The sequence below is a fragment of the Schistocerca gregaria genome, chromosome 4 (genome assembly GCF_023897955.1).
Source record: "Schistocerca gregaria isolate iqSchGreg1 chromosome 4, iqSchGreg1.2, whole genome shotgun sequence".
Classification (NCBI taxonomy): domain Eukaryota; kingdom Metazoa; phylum Arthropoda; class Insecta; order Orthoptera; family Acrididae; genus Schistocerca; species Schistocerca gregaria.
Genome location: NC_064923.1, coordinates 721834129 through 721858695, shown reverse-complemented (window position 1 = coordinate 721858695; position 24567 = coordinate 721834129). Strand labels below are relative to the sequence as shown.

Here is a 24567-nt window from a genome sequence, read left to right as displayed (position 1 = left end):
GCCCTTTTTTGAGCCAAAAATACCCTTTTTGAATCAGAAGAATTACCCCAAAAAAATAATACCATACAACATAAACGTATGAAAATATGCGAAGTAGACTACTTTTCGTGTTGAAGTGTCACTTATTTCAGATACTGTTCTAGTGGTAAATAAAGCAGCATTTAGTTTCTGAACAAGATCCTGGACATGGGCTTTCCACAACAGCTTACTATCTATCCGAACGCCTAGGAACTTGAACTGTTCCGTCTCGCTTATAATATGCCCATTCTGTCTGATCAAAATATCGATTATTGTTGAATTGTGAGTTAGGAACTGTAAAAACTGGGTCTTACTGTGATTTAACATCAAATTATTTTCCACAAACCACGAACTTATTTCATGAACTACATTATTTGATACTGTTTCAATATTACACACAAGATCCTTCACTACCAAGCTGGTGTCATCAGCAAACAGAAATATTTTTGAATCATCTGTAATACTAGAAGGCATATCATTTATATAAATAAGAAACAGCAGTGGCCCCAGCACCGACCCTAGGGGACCGCCCCAGTTAACAGTGCCCCTTTGGGACTGAACATCACTACCACTGTCAATATTGCGGAGAATTACCTTCTGCTTTCTGTTCTTAAAGTAAGAGGCGAACCAATTGTAAGCTACTCCCCTTACTCCATAATGGTCCAACTTCTGCAGTAATATTTTGTGGTCAACACAGTCAAAAGCCTTCGTTAAATCAAAGAAAACTCCTAGTGTTCCCAACCTTTTATTTAATCTGTCCAAAACCTCACAGAGAAAAGAGCATATAGCATTTTCAGTTGTTAAACCATTTCTACAACCAAACTGAACATTTGACAGCAAATTATGTGAATTTAAATGCTCCAGTAACCTTGTATATACAACCTTCTCGATAACTTTAGCAAACACCGATGGCATAGAAATAGGTCTATAATTGTCAGTATTATCCCTGTCTCCCTTTTTATAAAGTGGCTTCACTACCGAGTACTTTAATCGGTCAGGAAACCGACCACTCCTAAAGGAAAAGCTACAGATATGGTTAAGTACTGGGCTAACATACATAGAGCAATACTTCAGTATTCTGCTAGATACCCCGTCATATCCATGAGAGTTCTTGGTCTTTAGTGATTTAATTATTAACTCAATCTCCCTCTTATCAGTATCATGGAGGAGCATTTCAGGTAACAGTCTCGGAACACTTTTTTCTAAGAGCGCTATAAGATTCCCTGTTGGGACTAGGTTTCTATTTAGTTCACCTGCTATATTCAGAAAGTGATTATTAAATACTGTACATATATGGGACTTATCAGTAACACGGACATTCCCACTATGCACTGATTCTATATCCTCGACCTGTCTCGGCAGACCAGCCACTTCCTTTACGACTAACCATATGGTTTTAATTTTATCCTGAGACTTAGTTATTCTATCTGCATACCACATACTTTTTGCCTTCCTAATAACATTTTTAAGCACCTTACAATACCGTTTGTAATGGGCTGCTGCATTTAGATTCTGACTGTTTCTAACGTACTGATGTAATTGCCACTTTGTTCTACAAGATATTCTTATCCCTCTAGTCAGCCGCCCAGGGTGCCTGTTTGTGCTAGTGCCCTGTTTTGAACGTTCTAACGGAAAGCAACTTCCAAAGAGCACGAGAAAAGTCTTGAGAAAAGCATTATATTTATCGTCTACTGTATCAGCGTTATAAAAATCTTGCCACTCTTGTTCCTTTATAAGGTTTACAAAGGTCTCTACTGCAACTGGATCAGCTTTCCTAAACAGCTGATGACTATATTTAACACATGTTGCATCATAAAAATCTTTTAGAGTTAAAATTTGTGCATCGTGATCTGAAAAGCCATTCACATTTTTGCAAACAGAATGCCTTCTAGTAATGAGGAATGAACAAAAATGTTGTCTGTTGTTGTTCTACTGTTCCCTTGCACTCTCATTGGAAAGAATACAGTTTGCATAAGATTATATGGATTAAGGAGGTCTACCAGCATCCTCTTCCTTGCACAATCACTTATACAATTAATATTTAAGTCACCACATATAACTAACTTTTTGTATTTCCTATAAAGTGAACCAAGAACCTCCTCTAGCTTTAGCAAAAATGTTGTGAAATCAGAGTCTGGGGATCTATAAATAACAACAGTTAGAAGTTTAACCACACCTGCACATCATTCAAACACCTTTTCAGTGCAGTACTTTGAAACATCAGTTGACTCAAATGGGATTCCGTTTTCACATACATGGCTACTCCTCCACATCGCAAAAAGCTCCTCGAAAAACTGCCAGCTAACCTGTATCCTGGTAAAGGAAGCCTCTGAATTATCTCCTTATTTAAGAAGTGTTCAGATACACTAATAATTTCAGAGTCAACATCTATAAGCAATTCACTAACTTTATCTCTAATACCTTGTATATTTTGATGAAATATACTAATTCCCTCATTACTCGGATACTTAAGCTTTGTCAAAATTGGTTCCTTTGTTAGAGAGACTTCCCTTAAGCAGTAATACCTATCAGCTGACTTCAATCTAAAAAACGTGCAGCTCTAACACCCACTACTGCAGGAATTTTCCCATGAGTGATCCCACCAACCCCACCTATGCTGTCACCTATAAGCTTTGGTAACCTTCCCTTCCCATACCTGTTGATGTGCAGGCCATGTCTAGTGAAACCCGTCCTGCTGATAGACTCCACCGACACCACTGAAGTGTGACCATGCTTTCTGTCATCAGCGCACCCCCAAGTCTCATCTTATTACGCCTGACGGCTGTATTAAGATGAGGCCGATGTATTAAGATGAGGCCGATCTTGTCGCTGAAACAGTTCCACGAAATGCACATTCGTGTTGCCAGTGTGAGTGGCTATCTTTTCCAGGTCACTATCTATATCATACTGCCCATCCCTATCAATACTATTACCAGCCCCACCCACAATCAGTACCTGATCCTCTTAAGTAAGATCCCTACATAACACCCCCCCCCCCCTATGTTAACAGTCACCTGAGCCAATCCTGCATTAGGCTTCCCCCCCCCCCCCCCCCCCTGTGGGTTCGGAGGTTAGAATAGGCCCGCGGTATTCCTGCCTGTCGTAAGAGGCGACTAAAAGGAGTCTCAAACTTTTCGGCCTTATGTGATGGTCCCCTCTTGGGTTTGACCTCCAATTTTTCCAAATTTGCGTTGTTAGTGTGTGCCATTTGGGGAAGGACGCCTTATGCGGTGTTTTTCTATTGGTCCATCATGCACAACCATCTTGCGTGCTACCTATTGTCGTGTGGCGGGATTTACACCCAACGTCTTCTGGGTTGCCTCTTTCTCATCTCCCCTTCTTAGCGCCCACGACAACTGTGGACCCTTTCAACACCTAAAATCCAGCACCGTAGCCAGTCCGTTGTGCTGGGGTCGTCATGTACCCTCTTGGTGGTAGCCCCCTGACCACGCAGGGATCGCACTACAGATGCCAGAGCTGTTTCCTCCCCATGCATGCCAAGGAGTATGTGCCCATCTTGTCTGGGGCACGGGGACTCTGGGCAACAGGATTTCGGCCAGGTACCCGTTGCTTTGGCTGGGTGGCGCCCTTGGGGAGAGCCCTCATTTGGAGTAGGTGGCATCTGGGCGGATGTGGCGCAAAGAAGCGCAATAAATCACACCAAGCTGGTGGTCGCACGGCCACCAGCATCTCTAAGCGAGGCAGAGTTGACTTTGATGCTGCACAATATGACCCTCAGTCGTTCCCCTCGTTGGCTGCGCCATGGGAGGGATGCAGATCTAGTGCCAAGCCGGAGCCTTACATACCACAATACCTTGTCTGCAGCAGGACTGATGGTGACTCCTTTCTTACGACAAAGCCTCTGTTTTTTGTGGAACACCTGGAGGATAAGTTTAGGGAAGTGTCGGGGTTGTCTAAAATGAGGAATGGGTCCATCCTCCTCAAGACGTCCTCCCCAGCCCAGTCACGGGCGTTGCTCTTGTGTGATAAGCTGGGAGACGTCCCTGTTACCGTCACTCCCCACAGTAGCTTAAATATGGTCCAGGGGATTATTTACCATCGTGACCTATTGTTACAATCCGACGACGAGCTGAGAGCCGACTTGGAACGACGTGGTGTGCATTTTGTTCGTCGTGTACATAGAGGACCCAAGACTAACAGGGTGGCCACTGGTGCCTTTATCTTGGCCTTCGAGGGTGCTGTATTGCCCGAGAAGGTCAAGGTAATGGTTTACCGTTGTGACGTGAAGCCATACGTCCCTCCCCTGATGCGGTGCTTCCAGTGTTGGAAGTTTGGGCATATGTCCTCCCGTTGCCCATCCAGCGCCACATGTCGAGATTGCGGACGCCCCTCTCATCCCGATTCTCCATGTGCGCCTCCGCCTGTCTGTGTCAACTGTGGGGAACACCACTCTCCATGCTCGCCGGACTGCCCCATTCTTCATAAGGAGCGGAAGGTAATGGAATTTAAGACCCTGGACCGGCTTACTTATCACGAGGCAAAACTGAAATTCGAAAGTTTGTATCCTGTCCCACTTCGAACATCTTATGCTGCAGCCACATTATCGTCGCCCTCGCGGGCGGCAGTTGTCGCCTCATCTGTGCCACCTTCAGTGGGCCCTCGGGGCCGTGCATCTCTGTCTGCCCCCCTAGTGTCTGGGGGCAAGCCTTCCTCTGTTGCCCCCTTAGCAGTTGGGGGCTAACCCCCTTCTGTCACTCCCCCCGCGCATACTTCGGGAGTGACATCTGCTCAAAAACCGGGGGGCTCGATCCCTCCCTCTCCTTCTCCGCTGGCGTTGCCTCTGTCGGTTCCTCTCTCGCAGAAGGGGTCCCTCGGGGCCCTCCCTTCCTCCGTTTCTTCTCCTACCCAGCCGGATGTCAGCCAGTGGCTGAAGGTTCCTTCCGCCACCTGCTGGTCGTAGGGCTTCTGCGTCGTCGTCAGCCTCCGACGCTCTTTCAGAGAAGCTCTCCCAGACCTTCAACCCAAAGGACAGACGCGAGAAGAAGGAACGGAATGTGTCCAAGAAGAAGGACGTTCCGGCGGTTTCAGTACCGCCTGCTGTACATAGTTCTGCCTCTGGGGATGAGGTGGAGATCCTCGCCTCTGCCATGGATCTTGCCCTCACGGAACCCTTGGGGGCCTTTCCTATGGACGCAGCTGACTCTCAAGCGGTGGTGGCCGTTGGCTCTGAGGCACCGTCTGCCTCTTAGTCGCCTTCATGCCCTCCCAGTCCCTTCCTGCTTCCATTCTCCAATGGAATTGTGGTGGTTATTTCCGCAACCTGCCTGGGCTCAGGATGCTTCTGAGTGTTTCCCCTGTTCTCTGCATTGCTCTTCAGGAAACTTGGTTTCCAGCAATGCGGACCCCCGCCCTTCGCGGTTATCAGGGATACTATAAGAACCGCGCTGCCTGTCAACGAGCGTCAGCTGGAGTTTGCCTCTTCGTTCACCACTCTGTCTGTAGCTCGCCAGTACCCCTTCTGACGCCTTTAAAGGCAGTCGCTGTCAGGATTGAGCTCTCGCCGGCTATTACTGTTTGCACTGTTTACATTCGTCGTGATGGGGAGCTCCCCCGACATGTCTTGGCTGCGCTGCTGGCTCAACTCCCACCACCATTGCTGCTTCTGGGCGATTTCAATGCCCACAACCCTCTATGGGGTGGGACTGTCTCCGATGACCGGGGTTGTGACGTGGAGCATGTGTTGGCTCAGCTCGACCGTAGCCTCTTGAACACAGGTGCTCCCACGCATTTCTGTGTGGCCCATGGCTCGTCCTCAGCCGTCGATCTCTCTCTTTGCAGCCCCGGACTTGTCCCATCCCTCCACTGGAGAGTGCATCCTGACCTGTGTGGTAGTGACCATTTTCCCATCTATTTGTCACTGCCCCAGTTTCATTCTTCTGGGCGCCTGCCCTGCTGGGCTCTCAACAGGGCTGACTGGTCGACTTTTACTTCCGCTGCCACCATTGCTTCTCCCCCACAGGGTGACATTGACGAGGTGGTCCGTGTCTTGACCACGTCAATTATTTCTGCAGCTGAGGCTGCCATCCTCCGAACTTCTGGACTCACTTAGAGGAAGGCTGTCCCCTGGTGGTCGCCGGAGATTGCAGAGGCTATTCGCGACCGTAGGCGGGCTCTCCAGCACCATAGGCGGCACCCGTCTCTGGAGACCCTCATCGCCTTTAAGAGGCTCCGTGCCTTGACCCGTCGTCTTATTGCACGGCGTAAGCAGGAGTGCTGGGAGAGGTATGTCTCATCCTTGGGCTCCCGTGTCTCCCCCTCGCTCGTGTGGTCCCGCATCCGGCGGATTTATGGATACCAGACCACTATGGGTGTCCCTGGAATCTCCCTGGATGGCGCTGTCTGCACGGACGCTGCCACCATTGCTGACCACCTTGCCGCGCACTTTGCTACGAGCTCTGCAACTGCAACTTACCCCCCCCCCCCCCCTTTCGCTCTCTAAAGGAGCGCGCCAAGTGGACGCCGTTATCATTCTGCACGCATAGTTCTGAAAAATACAATGCTCCTTTCAGTGAGAGGGAATTCCTCGCTGCCCTCGCCGATTGCCCTGGTACACCACCAGGACCGGACTGCATCCACGTGCAGATGCTGAAGCATCTCTCCAGGGATTGCCAGAGACACATCCTCACCATCTTTAACTGCATTTGGAGCGAGGGCGTGTTCCCATCACAATGGCGAGATGGTGTTATTGTCCCCATCTTGAAGCCCGGTGTGGACCATCTCGCGGTGGACAGCTGTCGTCCCATTACCCTCACCAACGTTTTGTTCAAATTGCTCGAACGTATGGTGGGGCGGCGTTTGTGTTGGGTCCTTGAGTCGCGCGGTCTCCTCGCTCCATCCCAGGGTGGCTTCCGTCAGGGCCAGTCTGCTGCGGACAATTTGGTGCGGCTGGAATCTGCTATCCGTACGGCCTTTGCCCGCCGTCAGCATCTCGTTGCTGTATTTTTTGATCTGCAGAAGGCATATGACACAACATGGAGGCATCACATCCTTGCTACATTGCATGAGTGGGGTCTTCGTGGTCAGCTCCCAGCTTTTCTTCAAAACTTTTTATTGCGCCGCTCTTTCCGGGTGCAAGTCGGTGCCGCCTCTGGTTCATCTTATATACAGGAAAATGGGGTCCCGCAGGGCTCGGTGTTGAGCGTTTCCTTATTTCTAGTGGCCATTAATGGTCTGGCTGCAGCCGTGGGGTCGTTGGTGTCTCCTTCTTTGTATGCCGACGACTTCTGTATCTCATTTAGCTCAACGACTACGGGAGTCGCCGAACACAGGCTGCAAGTAGCAGTTCACAAGGCAGCATCATGGGCTCTGACTCATGGTTTTCAGTTCTCTGCAGCCAAGACTCAAGTTATGCACTTCTGCAGGCGTCGGATGGGTCACCCTCATCCGGAACTTTACCTCGACGGCCACCTACTTGAAGTGGTGGACACTAGCCGCTTCTTAGGACTAGTCTTTGATGCCCGGCTCACATGGGTTCCTCATATTACTCAGCTGAAACAAAAGTGCTGGCGGTACCTCAACGCCCTCCGTGCCTGAGCCACACATCTTGGGGTGCAGATCGCTGCACGGTGTTGCGATTGTACAGAGCCCTTGTGCAGTCCAAGCTTGACTATGGGATATTGGCCTATGGGTCTGCATCACCCTCAGTGTTGACGTTGTTGGACCCCATACACCACTGTGGGGTTCGGCTTGCAACTGGCGTTTTCCGTACGAGCCCCGTGGATAGTCTACTGGTGGAGGCTGGGGTTCCCCCGCTGCGGATTCGCCGCCACCGACTGCTTGCCTACTATGCTGTCCACGTGCATTGCTCGCCGGCCTATCCCAATCATCGCCTGCTTTTCCCTGCCATGGTCCTCCCTCTGCCTGAACAGCGACCTAGGTCTGAGCTTTCCATTGCTGTCCGCATCCAGTCCCTGCTGTCGGAGCTTAGGTCATTCCCTCTTCTGCCTCCCTTCCGGGTCCGTGCACCCACGCCTCCCTGGTGTATGCCATGGCCGTCCATCCACCTGCACTTGGCACGGGAACCCAAGGACTTGGCTCTACCTGTGGCCCTCCGTCGCCGTTTTCTTGCGCTCCTCGCCTCATTTTCAGGCTGTGAGCCTGTCTACACTGATGGTTCCCTGGTAGATGGTTGTACTGCCTACGCTTTTGCTCCTGCTCTCCATGTTGAACAGCGGTCCTTGCCAGCTGGATGCAGTATTTTTACTGCAGAGCTGGTGGCCATATTGCGCGCTTTTGAGCATAGGCGTTCCTGCTCAGGTACATCCATCGTCATCTGCAGTGACTTCCTGAGCAGCCTCCAGACTATCGACCGCTGCTATACCTCTTCTCCTCTGGTGTCCTTTATTCAGGAGTCTGTTTTTACCATTACCCACTCTGGTCGTTTGGTGGTCTTTGTTTGGACGCCAGGTCACGTTGGCATCCCGGGGAACGAACGTGTCGACAGGCTGACCAAAGGGGCGATCGACACCCCCGCTTTGGAGATCGGCCTCCTGGCTCGTTATCTGCAGCTGGCATTGCGCCGTAAGGTGCTTGGGATGTGGCATGCCGAGTGGCGTAGCCTGACTTCACTGAATAAACTGTGGGCTGTTAAGGAGACGACCGATGTGTGGCGGTCCTCCCTGCGGGCTTCTCGCAGGGACTCTGTCATCCTGTGTCGGCTCCGCATCGGCCATACCTACCTGACGCACGGACATCTTTTGCGTCAGGAGGATCCTCCCCTGTGTCAGTGTGGGTCCCGGCTGACGGTCGCCCACATTTTGCTGGAGTGTCCCTGACTGCGCACCCTCCGGCAGTCTTTTAATCTCCCGGGCACGTTGCCTTTGGTTTTATGCGATGATGCCTCCATGGCTGACGACGTTTAAAATTTTATCTGTGGTAGTCCTTTTTATGGTTCCATTTAAGGAGGTCCTGCACCTTTCCCTTTCTGTGTCTTTTGTCCTCGAGTCTCTCATACTTGGTTGCAGATTTTAGTGTGTATTCAGATGGTTGACTCTTTCCCTTTTTTGTTCTCATGGTCAGTCAACCAGTCTCAGGCCCTCTTCTTTTCTTCCGTTTATTTCTGTCCGGTGTTCTTCTGTACTCTTCTGGTCTCTAGTGTTCGCTGCCACATTTGTGTTTTTTCAGTGATTGGGGGGGGGGGGGGGGGGGTCGTCTCCTCCCCCTTGGGGTTTTACCTGCTCCGTAAATTTTCGTCTCGCTAGTTTTTGGAATGGGGGACTGATGACCTTCGCTGTTTAGTCCCCCTTAAACATCCCAACAACCACCACCACCATTAGGCTTCACAATGCTGGTGACCTGGTACTCACTCCCCAGCACTTCCTGCAACTGCTGGCCTACACCTCTGCCACGAGAACTACCTAACAGCAGAACCTTCTTCTTCCTCGTCGACTTTGCAACTGTTCTAGCCACCGTAACTACTGAGGTCTGCTGCATACTTCCTACATCTACAGCTACTAGAGATTCCTCTCCAATAGACTCTGACAGTTGGTCATATCTATTACAAACACCAATAGTAAAACTATCTGAAAATCTCCTTCTCCTAGCAGATCTCTCACCAACAGCCAGCTCCCATTCCCCAACCCCCTTTTCCCTCCTCATCCTATCTAGCTCCTCCTGTGCGTTTTTCAACTGCACCTGAAGGGCACAGATCTTACGCTCCTGCTCCTCTATCAACTTACTCTTGCTACATAACCTACAGTTCCAGGAGAGGATCTCACCAGAATGCCCACTGGCTTCCACACTGCATTCCCCCCAGTGAAAATACTTCGAACAAGTCTCACACTGCAATCCACTTCTCACTCATGGTAAAATTTTACTTTTTTTAAGTTCCGCTACTACAATAATCACAAACTTACTTTACAATGGAAGTAACTACTATTATTAACAGTATTAATAAACAACAAATGTGAATATAACAAAAGACTAGTACAGAAAGAGAATCAAACGTCTAATGACACAGTAACGAAGCTGAAAACAGTTCCCAAAAGGTTCTTCTGAAATTATTTCACCAGAAAAAACAAAAAACACCGGTTGAAGACTACTAAAGTTCCTAAATAAACCACTATACACAAATAATTAATCAGTAAGGATGTACGTTGCAGTAGGTACTGGGAGATGAAGAAGCTTGCACAGGATAGAGTAGCATGGAGAGCTGCATCAAACCAGTCTCAGGACTGAAGACCAAAACAACAGCAACAACTTACTGGAAAATAAAAAAGAATAATGGAGCCCCTGTTTTCATTCTTTTGTAACTGACAGTTAAGGAATACAGTGTATGTAGAGAAAAGAAGTGTTTGAATGTTCAAGTAGGCCATTTTTCATGAGGAGCTGAACATTAATGAAAAACAATTTTCTATCTGTCTAAGAGATGGTAATATTTAAGATTTTCTTTATGTAATAAATGCTGCTTATGGGCTATGGCCAGTGCCAAATGTGATGCCTGAGAGCCTTAGCAATACCTACATGTTACTTTTATATTGCTTTTAGAAACTATTATTGGTTATCTGCACAATGTATGAAGACACAGCAAACACAACACTTGAGAGCCTCAGCTTATTGACCCTGATGATCATTCTAGATTTATGCAGACACATAAACTGTCATTTCACCCCTAAATGCAAAGTAACTGGGTATTATTTGCTACAGCGCTACTGCTGATTCAACAACAACAAATATAATCTTGCAGAAGTGCTGGCAGAGATTCAAAAATCATTTGTTCTGTTCTAATTTTTTTGTATGGTTTCTGACAGAATGTTATTTCATTTGCAGGTATTTTTTAGGCAATGGATGATCAAAAGAAAATTGAAGTAAAGATCTTATTTTTTGCTAAAGCCAGAGAGCTTTCTGGACGTAGTGAATGTTCTTTGAAAGTTGCATCACGTGTAACATATGAAGAACTTTGTACTCTTATTGTTGAAAATTTTTCGCTGGGTGCTATAAGAAGGAACTTTATCCTTGCAGTAAATGAAGAATATTTGTCAAGTGAATCTACCTTAAATTTTAAAGAAGGTGATGAAATTGCTGTAATTCCACCAATAAGTGGAGGTTTGTACTTTTAAGTTGGTTGTTACAATTAACAAATTAGTTTCAGTAAGTAACAGCTGTTTACCCTACACTGTTTGATTACCTTATCCTGTGAAATATATAGGGTGGATCACCTAAACCTTGCACCATTAATATCATGGAAATGGAAAGTGCTATCGTTGTGCGGTTTTCTCAGAATGTTTTGGTAATCGGGCACATATTGTTCGCTGATAAGCAGACTGTAATAAAAATTTAGTTTTTGAGCAAACATACACTTTTTTTAATGGAACAATGGATATTGACATTAACAAACTAAAAGTAGGGTAAATTAGAATGTCAGTGGTTTTGTTGTAGGATTTTGTGTGAGTCATTTATGAGATATTGTATTTTGAAAATTGTCCACACCAACACTTGTTTGTGCCATTCAGTCTGCATAGTTGTTAGATTAAGGATAGGCAAACCTTCATTTCTGGCATTTGTAGACTTAGAAAAACTTTTGACAATGTTGACTGAAATACTCTATTTCTAATTCTGGAGGTGGCAAGGGTAAAATACAGGGAGTGAAAGGCTATTTACAATTTTTACAGAAACCAGGTGGCAGTTATAAGAGTTGAGGGGCATGAAAGGGAAGCAGTGGTTGAGAAGGGAGTGAGATGAGTTTGTTGCCCATCCCTGATGTTATTCAATCTGTGTAATGAGCAAGTAGTAAAGCAAACAAAAGAAAAATTTGGAATGGGAATTAAAATCCATGGAGAAGAAATAAAAACTTTGAGGTTTTCCAATGACATAGTAATTTTGTCAGAGACAGCAAAGAACCTGGAAGAGCAGCTGAATGGAATGGACAGTTTCTTGAAAGAAGGATATAAGGTGAACATCAACAAAAGCAAAACGAGGATAATGGAATGGAATGTAGTCAAATTGAATCAGGTGATGCTGAGCATATTAGATTAGGGAAGGAGACACTTAAAGTAGTAAGTGACTTTTGCTTTTTGTGGAGTAAAATAACTGATGATGCTCGAAGTAGAGAGGATATAAGATGTAGACTGGCTATGGCAAGGAAAGTGTTTCTGAAGAAGAGAAATTTGTTAACTTGCATCAAGTATAGATTTAAGTGTCAGGAAGTCTTTTCTGGAAGTATTTTTATTGAGTGTAGCCATGTATGGAAGTGAAACATGGACAATAAGCAGTTTAGACAAGAAGAGAATAGAAACTTTTGAAATGTGGTGCTACAGAAGAATGCTGAAGATTAGATGGGTAGATCACATAACTAATGATGAGGTACTGAATAGAATTGGGGAAAAGAGGAATTTGTGGTACAACTTGACTAGAAGAAGGGATCGGTGGGTCTGACTCGTTTTGAGGCCTGAAGGAATCACCAGTTTAGTGCTGGAGGGAAGCATGGAGGGTAAAAATCATAGAGGGAGACCGAGAGATGAGTACAGTAAGCAGATTCAGAAGGATGCAGGTTGCAGTAGTTAGTTGGAGATGAAGAGTCTTGCACAGGATAGAGTAGCATGGAGAGCTGCATAAAATCAGTCTCTGGACTGAAGACCACAACAATAGTTGTTGGGTAAGATGTTGTTAAGTTTGCTTACAGTCTGCTTATATGTTCCTTGAGTGCACTGTGATTTCCTGATCAGTTATTGTGCAATGGTCCAAGCAGTAGTTTGTCAGTGGACAATGGGATTTTCCAATCCAGAAAAAGCTGACAAGCTCCTGGTGTATGGAGAGTGTAGGAATAATGCAGTTCATTCTTGTATGGTGTATGCTCCAAGGTATCCCAACAGACACAACCATATCAGCTATTAATTATCAATCTCTTCAACTGGTTGTGTGAAAGTGGTAGTGTAACACCTAAACTATGTAACAGAAGAAAACGAGTGATGACAGAAGAGGGGGAAATTAACGTTCTTGCAGTTAATCCACACATTATTCCCAGTCAATCGCATGAAGAAGTAGCATGAGTCAGGCAAGTGTCCTATGGATTCCCCATTGACACAGGTTCCACCCCTATCACATCTCTCTCCATCAAGAGTGCATGGGCATTTTGTTTAATGATGAAGCCACATTTACCAATCACAGCCAAGTGAACTGCCAAAACAAGTACTATTAGTCTGTTAACAATCCTTATTGTCTTTGTCAAGTGGAAGGTCAGTGTTTATGGAGTGTAAATGTGCAATGTGGGATAGTGAGCCATCAGCTCATAGATTCAGTTTTCAAAGACAGAGCACTGAACTCACAGAAGTATCACAGCCTCCTAACAGATCATATTCCACGGATGCTAGAAGACATTTCTCTGCTGATGAGAAGAAACCTGTGGTGCCAACATGATGACTTTCCAGCCAATAGTGCACAAAGTACTACAGCATGTCTTCATGAATTGTTTCCAAATTGCTGTGTTGGACTCAGAGGATCTCTGCCTTGGCCAGTCTGTTCCCCAGATGTGACACCTGTAGATGTTTTTTTCTGTGAAGAAAGCTGAAAGACGCGGTACATCCCCACTGAAATGCTAGCCTGTGTGCAGCACTTGATCCATACCGGACTGTAAGCACGTACTGCTGGAGGTCATTATGAACACAACTTGTTATTGTCAGTTGTCTCGTTACTGGTCAGAATTCAAATAACTGGTGTATGAACTTGTGTTGTTCTTTAGTGTGTGCTGCCACAGGTATTGTGCAAGTGTCAGCGTGGGAACTTTTCAAAATATGATATCTCGTAAACAGCTCACAATATAATCCTGCAACGAACACACTGTCCTTCTAATTTACCCTACTTTTAGTGTGTTGATGTCAACAGGCATCATTCCATTAACAAAAGTGTATGTCGGTACAAAAATACACTTTCTAAATATTATTACAGTCTGTTTATTGGCTAACAATACGAGCCCCTGAACAGTCCATTTTGTGGAAACTGATTATCAATAGAACTTCCCATTTCCACAGAATTTGTGGTGATTATTCTTGTATATAGCTGTTTATATTTAGAAACATCATTTTACTGTTACATTATTCTTTATTCGTGTAAAAATGATTGTAACTATAATGTATATTTCTAACATGACTCCTACAAATAAACTAAACTTACACTGTGAGATGAATGAAATACTATTCAGTTACTTATCTCAATCTTGTGTATTGTACAACACATTCAACTGAAATTACTCCAAGCATACCAGAGTTAAGCTTTACATGCTGTTCCTTCATACCAACATCTGTCCCCATAATGCTTAAATATCACAATTTGTCACCTACCCCAAAATCTGAAATGTGAATGTTTTTATTGTTTTCACTTCTCACACCTACACCCCACTTCTAAGGGTTCTTGGGGACTTCTTATGCCTTCAGTTTAATTCATGTAATTCAGATCTTTGCGTACATGTCAATACTGTCCTACCCCCAATCTCAGAAACAGGTGAGCCAGGGGTTTCTTACCTCTAGTTTGTAAAATGTGATTCTATGAGTTTTTGTTGAAATTTCTCCATAGTCTTCAGAGTTACACTAACATGTCACCAGCCCCTTCCTGACTCCCACAACCATTCTTAGAAGTACTAAGGAAGTCCTAGTCCAACAGCATTTTTTGCAGATAGTAAGTCATAAGTGTACCAACTTTAGTTAAAAATTACTCCAAGTGTTTCAGAAATGTGCTTACATGTCACCACTCCCCCCATCCCCCAATCCCCATTCCTAGGTTTTAAATGTGTTCCAGCCTATCTCCAGTCAGCCCAGCAACCCTGAAAACTGTAGATTTGTCTCTGATATAATTTGTTTTTGATTATTAGTATATATCACATAACTCACACTTGTACCTCATCCATAAGAGTGTCAGTATCTTTTTCTGGCAGTTGGGTCAAATGTGTACAAAGTTTGGTTGATTCCTGCAAGCATTCCAGAGCTGTGCTTGCATGTAACAAATTTCCAACCCTACAAACAGGGGCTCTAAGAGAGTCCTATCCACATGGTATTTGTCTCAGGTATAGTGGCCGGATTAGCATTGACCTCTATAGAAGGTTGGGAAGACGTTCTTCTACTTGTCAGCAGGACATTCAGCTCTCCCAACTGGATGTTTTGGGTTCAATGTGTTGGTGAGGGTGCCAGAAGAAGTTATTTCAGTCAGAAACAAACTTTTCCAAGATTTTAAAAGAGAAACTTCGACTCACTTTCCAAACATGTTGAAACTTAGCCAAGAAAGTAATTCTGATGTTGGCCTTTGATATTTCAAAACAATTGCTAGATTTAAAAAACAAAGAATTGTTGAGCTCAAAATATGAATACCTTTTTGCTGAGATTGAAATATTGGAGAAACACAGATGTGAAATTAGTTTACAGCACAAATAGTCTGCTTTGAAAGATATGGAGAAGGAAGATACATTGGTTTTTAACACCTGGAATAGTACTCCTGACTCACACAATCAGTTGAAAAAGCTAGCATCTGCTGTTCTTTCCTTATTCGAATGTGCATATTCAGTCAAAGAATCATTTTCAAGCTTGAAACTTATCAAGAGTAAATTCAGAAGCCATCTTATTGATGAGAGCCTGAAATAATTCTTAAAATTAAAAGCAACAACAAACAAACTTGATTTATCCAAACTTTCCAAGGAGATCCAAAGCCAATGTTCATAGTACTGTATGTTGGTCATTGTCATGATTAAATTTTATAGATATCTTACAATTTAATTGTATCAATAAATAATATCATTGTTAAGTTTCACTTCAAGTACTTGTCAACATACCCATGGTTTAATTAAGACTTAAAACTTTAAATAAGATTTATTAAGTTAATTTTAGGGAGCATTGTCAGGTAAAAGAAGATGTAGTGTCACGTAGTGAAAATGGTTTGTTGAGATGATTTGGACATGTAGAGAGGATAAGCGAAAGGAGATAGACAAAACTAGTGTACAAGAGGAGTGTGGATGTGATTGTTGAAAGAGGTCAACCTTAACAAATGTACCTCACTCAGTTTGAGGGCATTATTAGCAAAGGCCAGCTTAGGAGTGCCCTAGTTAAGTTAATAACAATGTACTTACCCATTTTATTTATTAAACTAATCCTTTTGGAGAGTATGACAAGTCACCTTTGGTTTCGCTTCTTTATGTTTAATTTTCATTGCTCCCAAACTTCCTTCATCCTTCAAGAGTGTCGGTCCTTTTCTTCCTTTTGCAGAGTTCTTTCTTTCCTGAAATCCTGTGATGCTGCTTTCCTGAAATCTTGTGTTACTTCTCTGAAAAGTATTCTGTTATCTATTATGTCCATTATAATCCCAGTGTTTTTCATGTCTCTGTCAAATCATTGGACCATGTGGATGTGGATTTGTAGTTGTATTAGCTAGCTTTTCCGTTTTCAAACAAAGCCCTCTGTTTGATCTTAATTTGTATTCAACATTACTATTACTTCTAGGTCCTAGCATTTTCCTGAGAATTCTTCTTTCTTCTGTTTTCAGTTTTTCAATATCCTCAAATCATGGCAGTTTGTGTTTCTGCTACATGCAGTGTTTCAGGCCATACTACTGTTTGAGTGAGTGTCTTAGTTTTGTGTTGTAGAACAAAGTGTTTTTTGTGTGTTATATATCTTTTTTGTCGTTTGGAATGCCCCTTCCATTTTATGTGCTCTACTTTCTATAGCTATCTTTTCTTTTATATTGCTTGTTATCCATTCTCATAGGTATTTAAAACAGTTTGTTTTAGATATTGTGTTGTTATGAATTTTAAGGTTTGGAGGGGCATCGAGATGCTAAGTTATAGATAGGCACAACAAAAAGACTGTCACAAATAAGCTTTCTGCTAGTAAGGCCTTCAAAAATAGACCTCACACACACACACACACACACACACACACACACACACACACACACACATGCAAATGCAAACGCAACTCACATGCATGACTGAAATCTCTGGCTACTGAATCCACATTGCAAGCAGCAGCACCAGTGCATGATGGGAGTGGTGACTGGGTGGGGGAAAGAAGGAGGCGGAGGCAGGGAGGTGGGAGGGATAGTAGGGTAGAGGTGGGGGACAGTGAAGTGCTCTGGGGGAGTGCCCAGGGACAAGGTGGAGAGAGGGTAGAGTGGCTATGTGCAGTCAGGAAGTTAGACAGACGGTAGGGCAGAGGTCAGGGGCATGTGGGAAAGGAGAGAAATAAGAAGACTGGGTTTAATGATGGAATGAGGGCAGTGTAGTGCTAGAATGGGTACAGGGAACGGGCAGATGGGTGATGACAATTATTAACAAAGGTTGAGGCCAGGAGGGTTATGGGAACTTAGGATGTATTGCAGGGAAGTTCCTACCTGTGCAGTTTAGAAAAGCTGGTGTAGGTGGGCAGAAACCATATGGCACAGGCTGTTAAGAAGACATTGAAATGAAAGATGCCATGTTGGGCAGCATGCTCAACAACAGGGTGGTGCACTTGTTTGTTGGAGGCTATTCATGTGGGCAGACAGCTTGTTGGTTGTCATGCCCACATAGAATGCAGCACAGTGGTTGCAGCTTAGCATGTAGACCACATGACTGGTTTCACAGGTAGCCCTGCCTGGTGATGTTTGTGACCAGACTGGAGCAGGTGGTGGTGGGAGGATATATTTGACAGGTCTTGCATATCGTTCTGTTACAGGGATATGAGGTAAAGGGTGGGAGGCAGGGGTTGTGTAGGGATAGATGAGTATACTGTGTAGGTTTGGTGAATGGTGGAATACCATTGTGGAAGCGGTGGGAAGGATAGTGGGCAGGACATTTCTCATTTCAGCGAATGACGAGAGGTAGTCAGAACCTTGGCGGAGAATGTAATTCAGTTGCTCCAGTCCTGGAAGGTACTGACTTATGAGAGGAATGCTCCTGTGCGGCTGGACTGAGACTTTGGGAGGAGGTGAGAGGCTGGAAAGATAAGGCATGGGAGATTTGTTTTTGTACAAAGTTGGGAGGATAATTATGGTCTGTGAAGGCTTTACTGAGACCCTTGGTATATTTTGAGGGGGCTGCTCATCACTGCAGATGGGACAACCATGGGTGGTTAGACTGTGTGGAAGGGACTTCTTGGTACGGAATGGGACACAGCTGTCGAAGTGGAAGTATTGCTGGTGGTAAGTAGCTTTGATATTGAAAGAGGAATGATGTAGCCATCTTTGAGGTGGAGGTCAACATCTAGGAAGGTGGCTTGTTGGGTTGAGTAGGACCTGGTGAAGCAAATGGGGGAGAAGCTGTTGAGGTTCTGGAAAAAGAATAAGGTATCCTCACCCTTGATCCAGATTGCAAAGATGTCATCGGTGAATCTGAACCAGGTGTGGGGTTTAGGATTCTGAGTGTCTAGGAAGGATTCATCTAAATGGCCCATGAATAGGTTGACATAGGATGGTGTCATGTGGGTGCCCAAAACCATTGTTTGTAGATAATGCATTCAAAGGAAAAGTAATTGTAGGTGAGGATATAGTTGGTCATGGTGGCTAGGAAGGAAGTTGTTGGTTTGAAACATGTCAGGCATTGGGATAGGTAATGTTCAATAGCAATAAGACTGTGGGCTTTAGGGTAAAGGGAGGTGACATCAATAGTGACAAGGTGGGCACCATCTGGTAAAGGGACAGGAACTGTGGAGAGTCGGGGGAGGAAATGGATTGAATCTTTTTTATAAGAGGATAGGTTCCGGGTAATAGGTTTGAAGATGTTGGTCTACAAGGCCAGAGATTCTCTCAGTGGTGGCACAGTAACTGGCCTACAATGGGGCGTCCTAGGTGGTTGAGTTTATGGACTTTAGGAAACTTGTAGAAGGTAGGAGTGCGGGGAGTGGTAGGGATGAGTAGAGAGATGGACTCGAGAGAAAAATTCTGGGATGGACCTAAGGATTTGAGGAGTGACTGGAGGTCCTGCTGGATTTCTGGTATGAGGTCATTGTGGCAAGGTTTGTAGGTGGATTCATCTGACAGCTGGAGGAGTCCTGCCATGTAGTCCTTGCAGTTGAAAACAACAGTGGTGGAGCCTTTGTTTGATGGTTGAATTATAAGATCAGGATCAGTGTAGTTCTTTCTGTGGATTTAAGGTTAGTTTGCATGTTATGGGATTTGAGGAATGTTGATGAAGCAAGGTTCAAGGTTAAGAAGTTCTCGAAAATTAATCAGTTAGGCAGAGTTCAACATTGGTCTCTGTTTGAGTCTTATTGGTAGGGTTGGTGGCTGTAGGGACCGGAAGAAGGAGAGAAGGTCTTTAACAAGTCCTGCATGACTGAATTTTGGAGTGGGGCAGAAGGTGAGGCCTTCGCAAAGAGCTGATATTTCTGTGGGGCTAATGCTTCTGGAGGAAAGGTTCATCACTGTGTTTCGGGTCTGTTTAGGTTCTGGATCCTGTATGGTGGTGGGATGGAGTTTTGGAGGGTGGAGTGAGTGTAGTAGGTCTATGAGACAGGGTTTGTCAGCTGTGAGGGGACATGGGGGAGGTTTGGAGGTGGTTGTAGATGTGGTGGGCAGTGGTAATCCAAGGCGAGAGTAGGATATGAGCAGGGTGGAGATATTTTTGAGGTGGTATTGTGCATGTTGCTCTAGTTCCTGGAGGGCAAGAGTTTCAGTGTGTGTAATGGGTTCCAGGAATTTAGGATTGCATAGCAGGAGAATTTTGTGGATGGAGAGAAGATACTGCAAGGAGGTTTGGGCTTGGTTGATATGGTTCTGCAGGACTAAGTTGGTGAGGGCTAAGGGTTGGTGGAATCTGGACAGATGGAGGTCATTGTGGAAGGAGGGGTGGCAGCCGGAGATGAGTAATTTGATGGTAATGCCATTTGGGGGAATTCCACGGACCAAGCAACAATGCAGGAACAGTATGTGGGACCGGCTTCTGGCTAGGGGTAAGGAAAGATTTCTGTATTGACACAGATGGAAGGGGCACAGATTCAGGGTGTTGGAAAAAATGTGAAAAATTATGTAAATAATATAAAATTACCTCCAAAAAATTCACAAAAATACACCCAGATACCTGGGAAAAATCATGAGAAGGATGAAATGGGTGCAGAAGGGGGAAACAAGATGAAATCTCAGGCAGGCAATGATAGCGAATGGCGAAAACCCACTAAAATTGGTGTAAAGTCACAATGAGATCAAAGAAAAGGTATAAATAATAATAATAAGAAGAAGAAGAATAGAATATATGTTAATTTGGGTACCATCTCTACTAACAAATCTGGGGTATGGCTATGGGGACCTGCATGGCACCATCCTACGCCAACATATTCATGGGCCATCTAGAGGAATCCTTCCTAAACACCCGTAATCCTAAACCCTTCACCTGGTTTGGATTCTTTGATGATATCTTTGCGATCTGGATTGAGAGTGCGGACAACCTGTTCACATTCCTTCATAACCTCAACAGCTCCTCCCCCATTTGCTTCACCTGGTCTTACTCAACCCAACAAGCCACCTTCCTAAAAGTTGACCTCCATTTCAGTACCTCTGTCCATATCAAATCTACTAACCACCAACAGTACCTCCACTTCAACGGCTGCAACCCATTCCGTACCAAGAAGTCCCTTCCACATAACCTAAGCACCCGTCGTCATTGCATCTGCAGTGACAAGCAGTCCCTCTCAAAACATACCGAGGGTCTCATTGAAGCCTTCACTGATCGTAATTATCCTCCCAACCTTGTACAAAAACAAATCTCCTGTGCCTTGTCTTTCCAGAATGAGATTCTCATTCTGGGAACATCCCCCAGGTTGTGGCTAAGCCATGTCTCCTCTATTCCTTTCTTCCAGGAGTGCTAGTTCTGCAAGTTTCGCAGAAGAGCTTCTGTGAAGTTTGGAAAGTAGGAGACGAGGTACTGGCAGAATTGAAGCTGTGGGGACGGGTCGTGAGTCGTGCTTGGGTAGCTCAGATGGTAGAGCACTTGCCCGCAAAAGGCAAAGGTCCCGAGTTCAGGTCTTGGTCCGGCACACAGTTTTAATCTGCCAGGAAGTTTCTTGTCTTTCCAGTCTCCCACCACCTCCCAAAGTCTTATCGTCCAGCCACAGAGGAGCATTCCTTTCATAAGTCAGTTTCGTCCAGTACCAGAAGAAGTGAATTACATTCTCCGCCAGGGTTTTGACTACCTCTTGTCGTCCCCTGAAATGAGAAATGTCCTGCCCACTATCCTTCCCACCCCTCCCACAGTGGTATTCCGCTGTCCACCAAACCTACACAATCTACTCGTTCAGCCCCACACAACTCCTGTTCCCAACCCTTTACCTCATGCTCATATCCCTGTAATAGATCTAGATGCAAGACCTGTACCATATATTGTCCCATCACAACCTACTCCAGTCTGGTCACAACCATCACATATACCCATCAAAGGCAGGGCTACCTATAAAACCAGTCATGTGATCTACAAGCTAAGCTGCAACCACTGTGCTGCATTTTATGTGGGCTTGACAACCAACAAGCTGTCTGTCCGTATGAATGGCCAGTGATAAACTGTGACCAACAAACAAGTGGACCCCCCTGTTACTGAACATGCTGCCCAACATGACATCCTTTATTTCATCGTGTATTATATGGGCCCTTACCACCAACACCAGCTTTTCTGAATTTTCCCTGCAGTATATCCTACCTTCCCATATCCCTCCCGGTCTCAACCTTTGTTAGTCATTGTCCTCACCCATCCAGCCCTTCCCTTATTCCCATTCCAGCACTACACAGCCCTCATTCCACCATCGCACGAAGTGTTTATACTTCTCTCGTTTTCCACTACCTTACGCCCATCCAGTTGCCACTCCCATCATGCACTGGTGCTGTTGCTTGCAGTGTGGCTTCAGTTGCCAGAGACTGCAGTTGTGTGTGTGTGTGTGTGTGTGTGTGTGTGTGTGTGTGAGAGAGAGAGAGAGAGATCTATTTTTGACAAAGGCCTTACTGGTCGAAAACTTATTTGTGACAAGTAGTTTTGTTGTGACTATCTGCAACTCAGCATCTCCGCTATATAGTGATATAGTGAGTAGATACTTTCCTTTTCATAATATTATTATTACAGGTTATATGATTATGATGCCATAGTTTGTGTGGTTGTGGCATTAGGGCTGTGAACTATCTAACTGGACACTAGTAAGTTTTGTTGAGAAACAAAGGTGTCTTATGTTGTAAATATGCAAGTCAGTTTTGAAAATTGCACATGGTTGAGATATACAATATTTAAGCATTACAAGTTATGTTGTTGAAGTTTGTCTGGTATGTCTGTTATGTTTGTGTAGCAGTAGCAATATGTGCCATTGTGGTGGTTTGTGGGTATGTGGGTGGTTGATAGCATCATTTGAAGCTTAAAAGTGGGGATGTGCTCAGCTGTAATTGCTCATTTAGAACCAGCTGGGGACTTTGAGTTAAATGTATGTCTACCCCAAGTGCTTCTAAGATTTCTTCCTTTGTTGGCTACTTATAGTACACATGTAGTACTTCTGTGCAGATTTGGTATTTGTGACCTTCCTTAAGCATATGGTCGGCAAAGGTGGAGTTTGACTTATGTAACCTCCAGCTGCAGTTGTGTTCAATCAGCCTCATTGTTATGGCCCTGGCTGTCTGACCAACAAATAGTTTTACACAGTTATTGCTGGGATGGGGACAGTAAAGTGCTGCTCGAGGGAACATACAGAAGTAACGTGTCGACTGTATTCCGTCAAAAAATTGCCAGAGCGGAAGTGAGTTGCAACAGAGCCAGCTGCAGAGTGACATCCTAGAATGGAGTACGGGGTCCGCTGTTTGACCAGGAGACAGGGCAGCCTGCCCTGAGTCATGAGGGAGCTGCCCACTCGCTGGAGGAAGTTCACAGTCACAGTCAGCTGCACCGCCACACTGTCATCATGGTCGCAGCTGGAGACGTCACTGACAATGGCATTCAAGTGATGCCACACTCGACCCTGCTCTTTGCGCTGTCAGCAGTACCAGATGTCTATTGTTTCATATGAGAGGCAACTGGACACCCCCACCAAGCTGTTCCTGATGTACTACAGTTGAGGGCCAAATAAGGAAATTATTTGAACAGATCTACTATTGTCCTATCATATCATTTCACTCTCCATGGGAGACAATCCAAGGTTCATGGGGGGTTGAAGGAGAGAAGTATAAAGACTTTGGATGCATTGGTGGAATTGAGGGCTGTGTAATGCTGGAGTGGGAACAGGGAAGCCCAAGAGGGATACGAGAACGTAGAATATATTGTAAGGAGAGTTCCCACCTGTGCAATCCAGAAAAGCTAATGTTGGTAGGAATGATCCAGGTGGTATAGGCTGTGAAGTGGTCATTAAGAAGAAAAATGTTATGTTGGACAGCATGATCGGAAACTGGGTGGTCCAGCTGTTTCTTGGCCACAGTTCGTTGGTGGCTGTTCATCCAGACAGAGACCGTTTTGGTTGTCATGCCCATGTAGAATGCAGCACAGTGGTTGCAGCTTAGCTTGTAGATCACATGACTGGTTTCACCTATCCCATGATCCTATCACCTGTGTCATTAAAGGCAGGGCTACCTATGAAACCAGCCTTGTGATCTACAAGCTAAGCTGCAACCACTGTGCTGCATTCTATGTGGGCATGAAAACCAACAAGCTGTCTGTCCGCATGAATGGCCACTGACAAATTGTGGCCAAGAAACAAGTGAACCACCCTGTTGCTGTGAATGCTGCTAAACATGACATCCTTCATTTCAATGACTGCTTCACAGCCTGTGCCATATGGATCCTGCCTACCAACACCAGCTTTTCTGAATTGTGCAGGTGAGAACTCTCCCTGCGATATATCCTACATTCCTGATTCCTGTAACCCTCCTGGTCTCCTTGGTTAGTCTCAAATTCTTTTATATCTCTTTCCAGATGGAGAAATCAGTGGGTCTCAAAGCTTGCATTTATCTGCCTAACTATTATTCTTTTCTGCTGCATGATTTGTAGAATTGTGTATGTCCATATTTCATTTAAGGTGTTGTCAGGCATATCTGTGAAGTACAATACGGCACATTACAGAAATTTATTGGCATTTTATTTAGAGTTATGTGTAACCCATGAAACAGTAGAAAATTTCTTTTGAAATTATGAAAGCTATGCATGTGTTTGATATATACTGTGGTCTAAGAAAGAAGAATACCTATATCATAATAAATATGATGTATTGTTTGTACAAAACTGTTTATACAGTTTCTTTCACGTGTTGAAATGAATAATAAACCATTTTGTGACTTCATATGTAGAGTGAATAAATATCTCACAAAAAATTTGCAGGTTAACTGAGCTAGGAGTTTCGTGTCAAGATGGATTACATAAAAATTTGTGATTCAAAATTAAATGTAGAAGAACTGACAGATCTAGTCTCATCATCATCATGTGGTGCAATTTCAGTTTTCATTGGGACAACAAGGGAAACATTTGAAAACAAAAAGGTAGGTAGTTGCCATCCATTAGATGAATATGCTAGCTTCAGAGAACAGAAACTTGGTCGGGGATAATATAAATTTCAAAAATTCAGTAGAAGTTGTATTATTTTTTGTGACTTATTCATATGACGTATCATGTAAGATCATATCATGTTA

The 24567-nt window shown here is 44.6% G+C and overlaps 1 protein-coding gene across 2 annotated transcripts in view; it reads left to right on the top strand.

The window, feature by feature from the left end:
- The window catches only part of LOC126365911 (molybdopterin synthase catalytic subunit-like), an 89816-nt gene that overhangs the window by 51324 nt on the left and 13925 nt on the right, over positions 1-24567 (top strand). The window contains exons 1-2 of one of the 2 annotated variants that reach the window (XM_050008647.1): positions 10994-11082; positions 24260-24417. In XM_050008647.1, coding sequence (XP_049864604.1) covers positions 24289-24417 — 129 coding nt within the window. In that variant the 5' untranslated portion in view covers positions 10994-11082; positions 24260-24288. Of the gene's footprint in view, positions 1-10993; positions 11083-24259; positions 24418-24567 lie in introns of those variants that run through there. The other variant, XM_050008646.1, reaches the window with a different exon arrangement.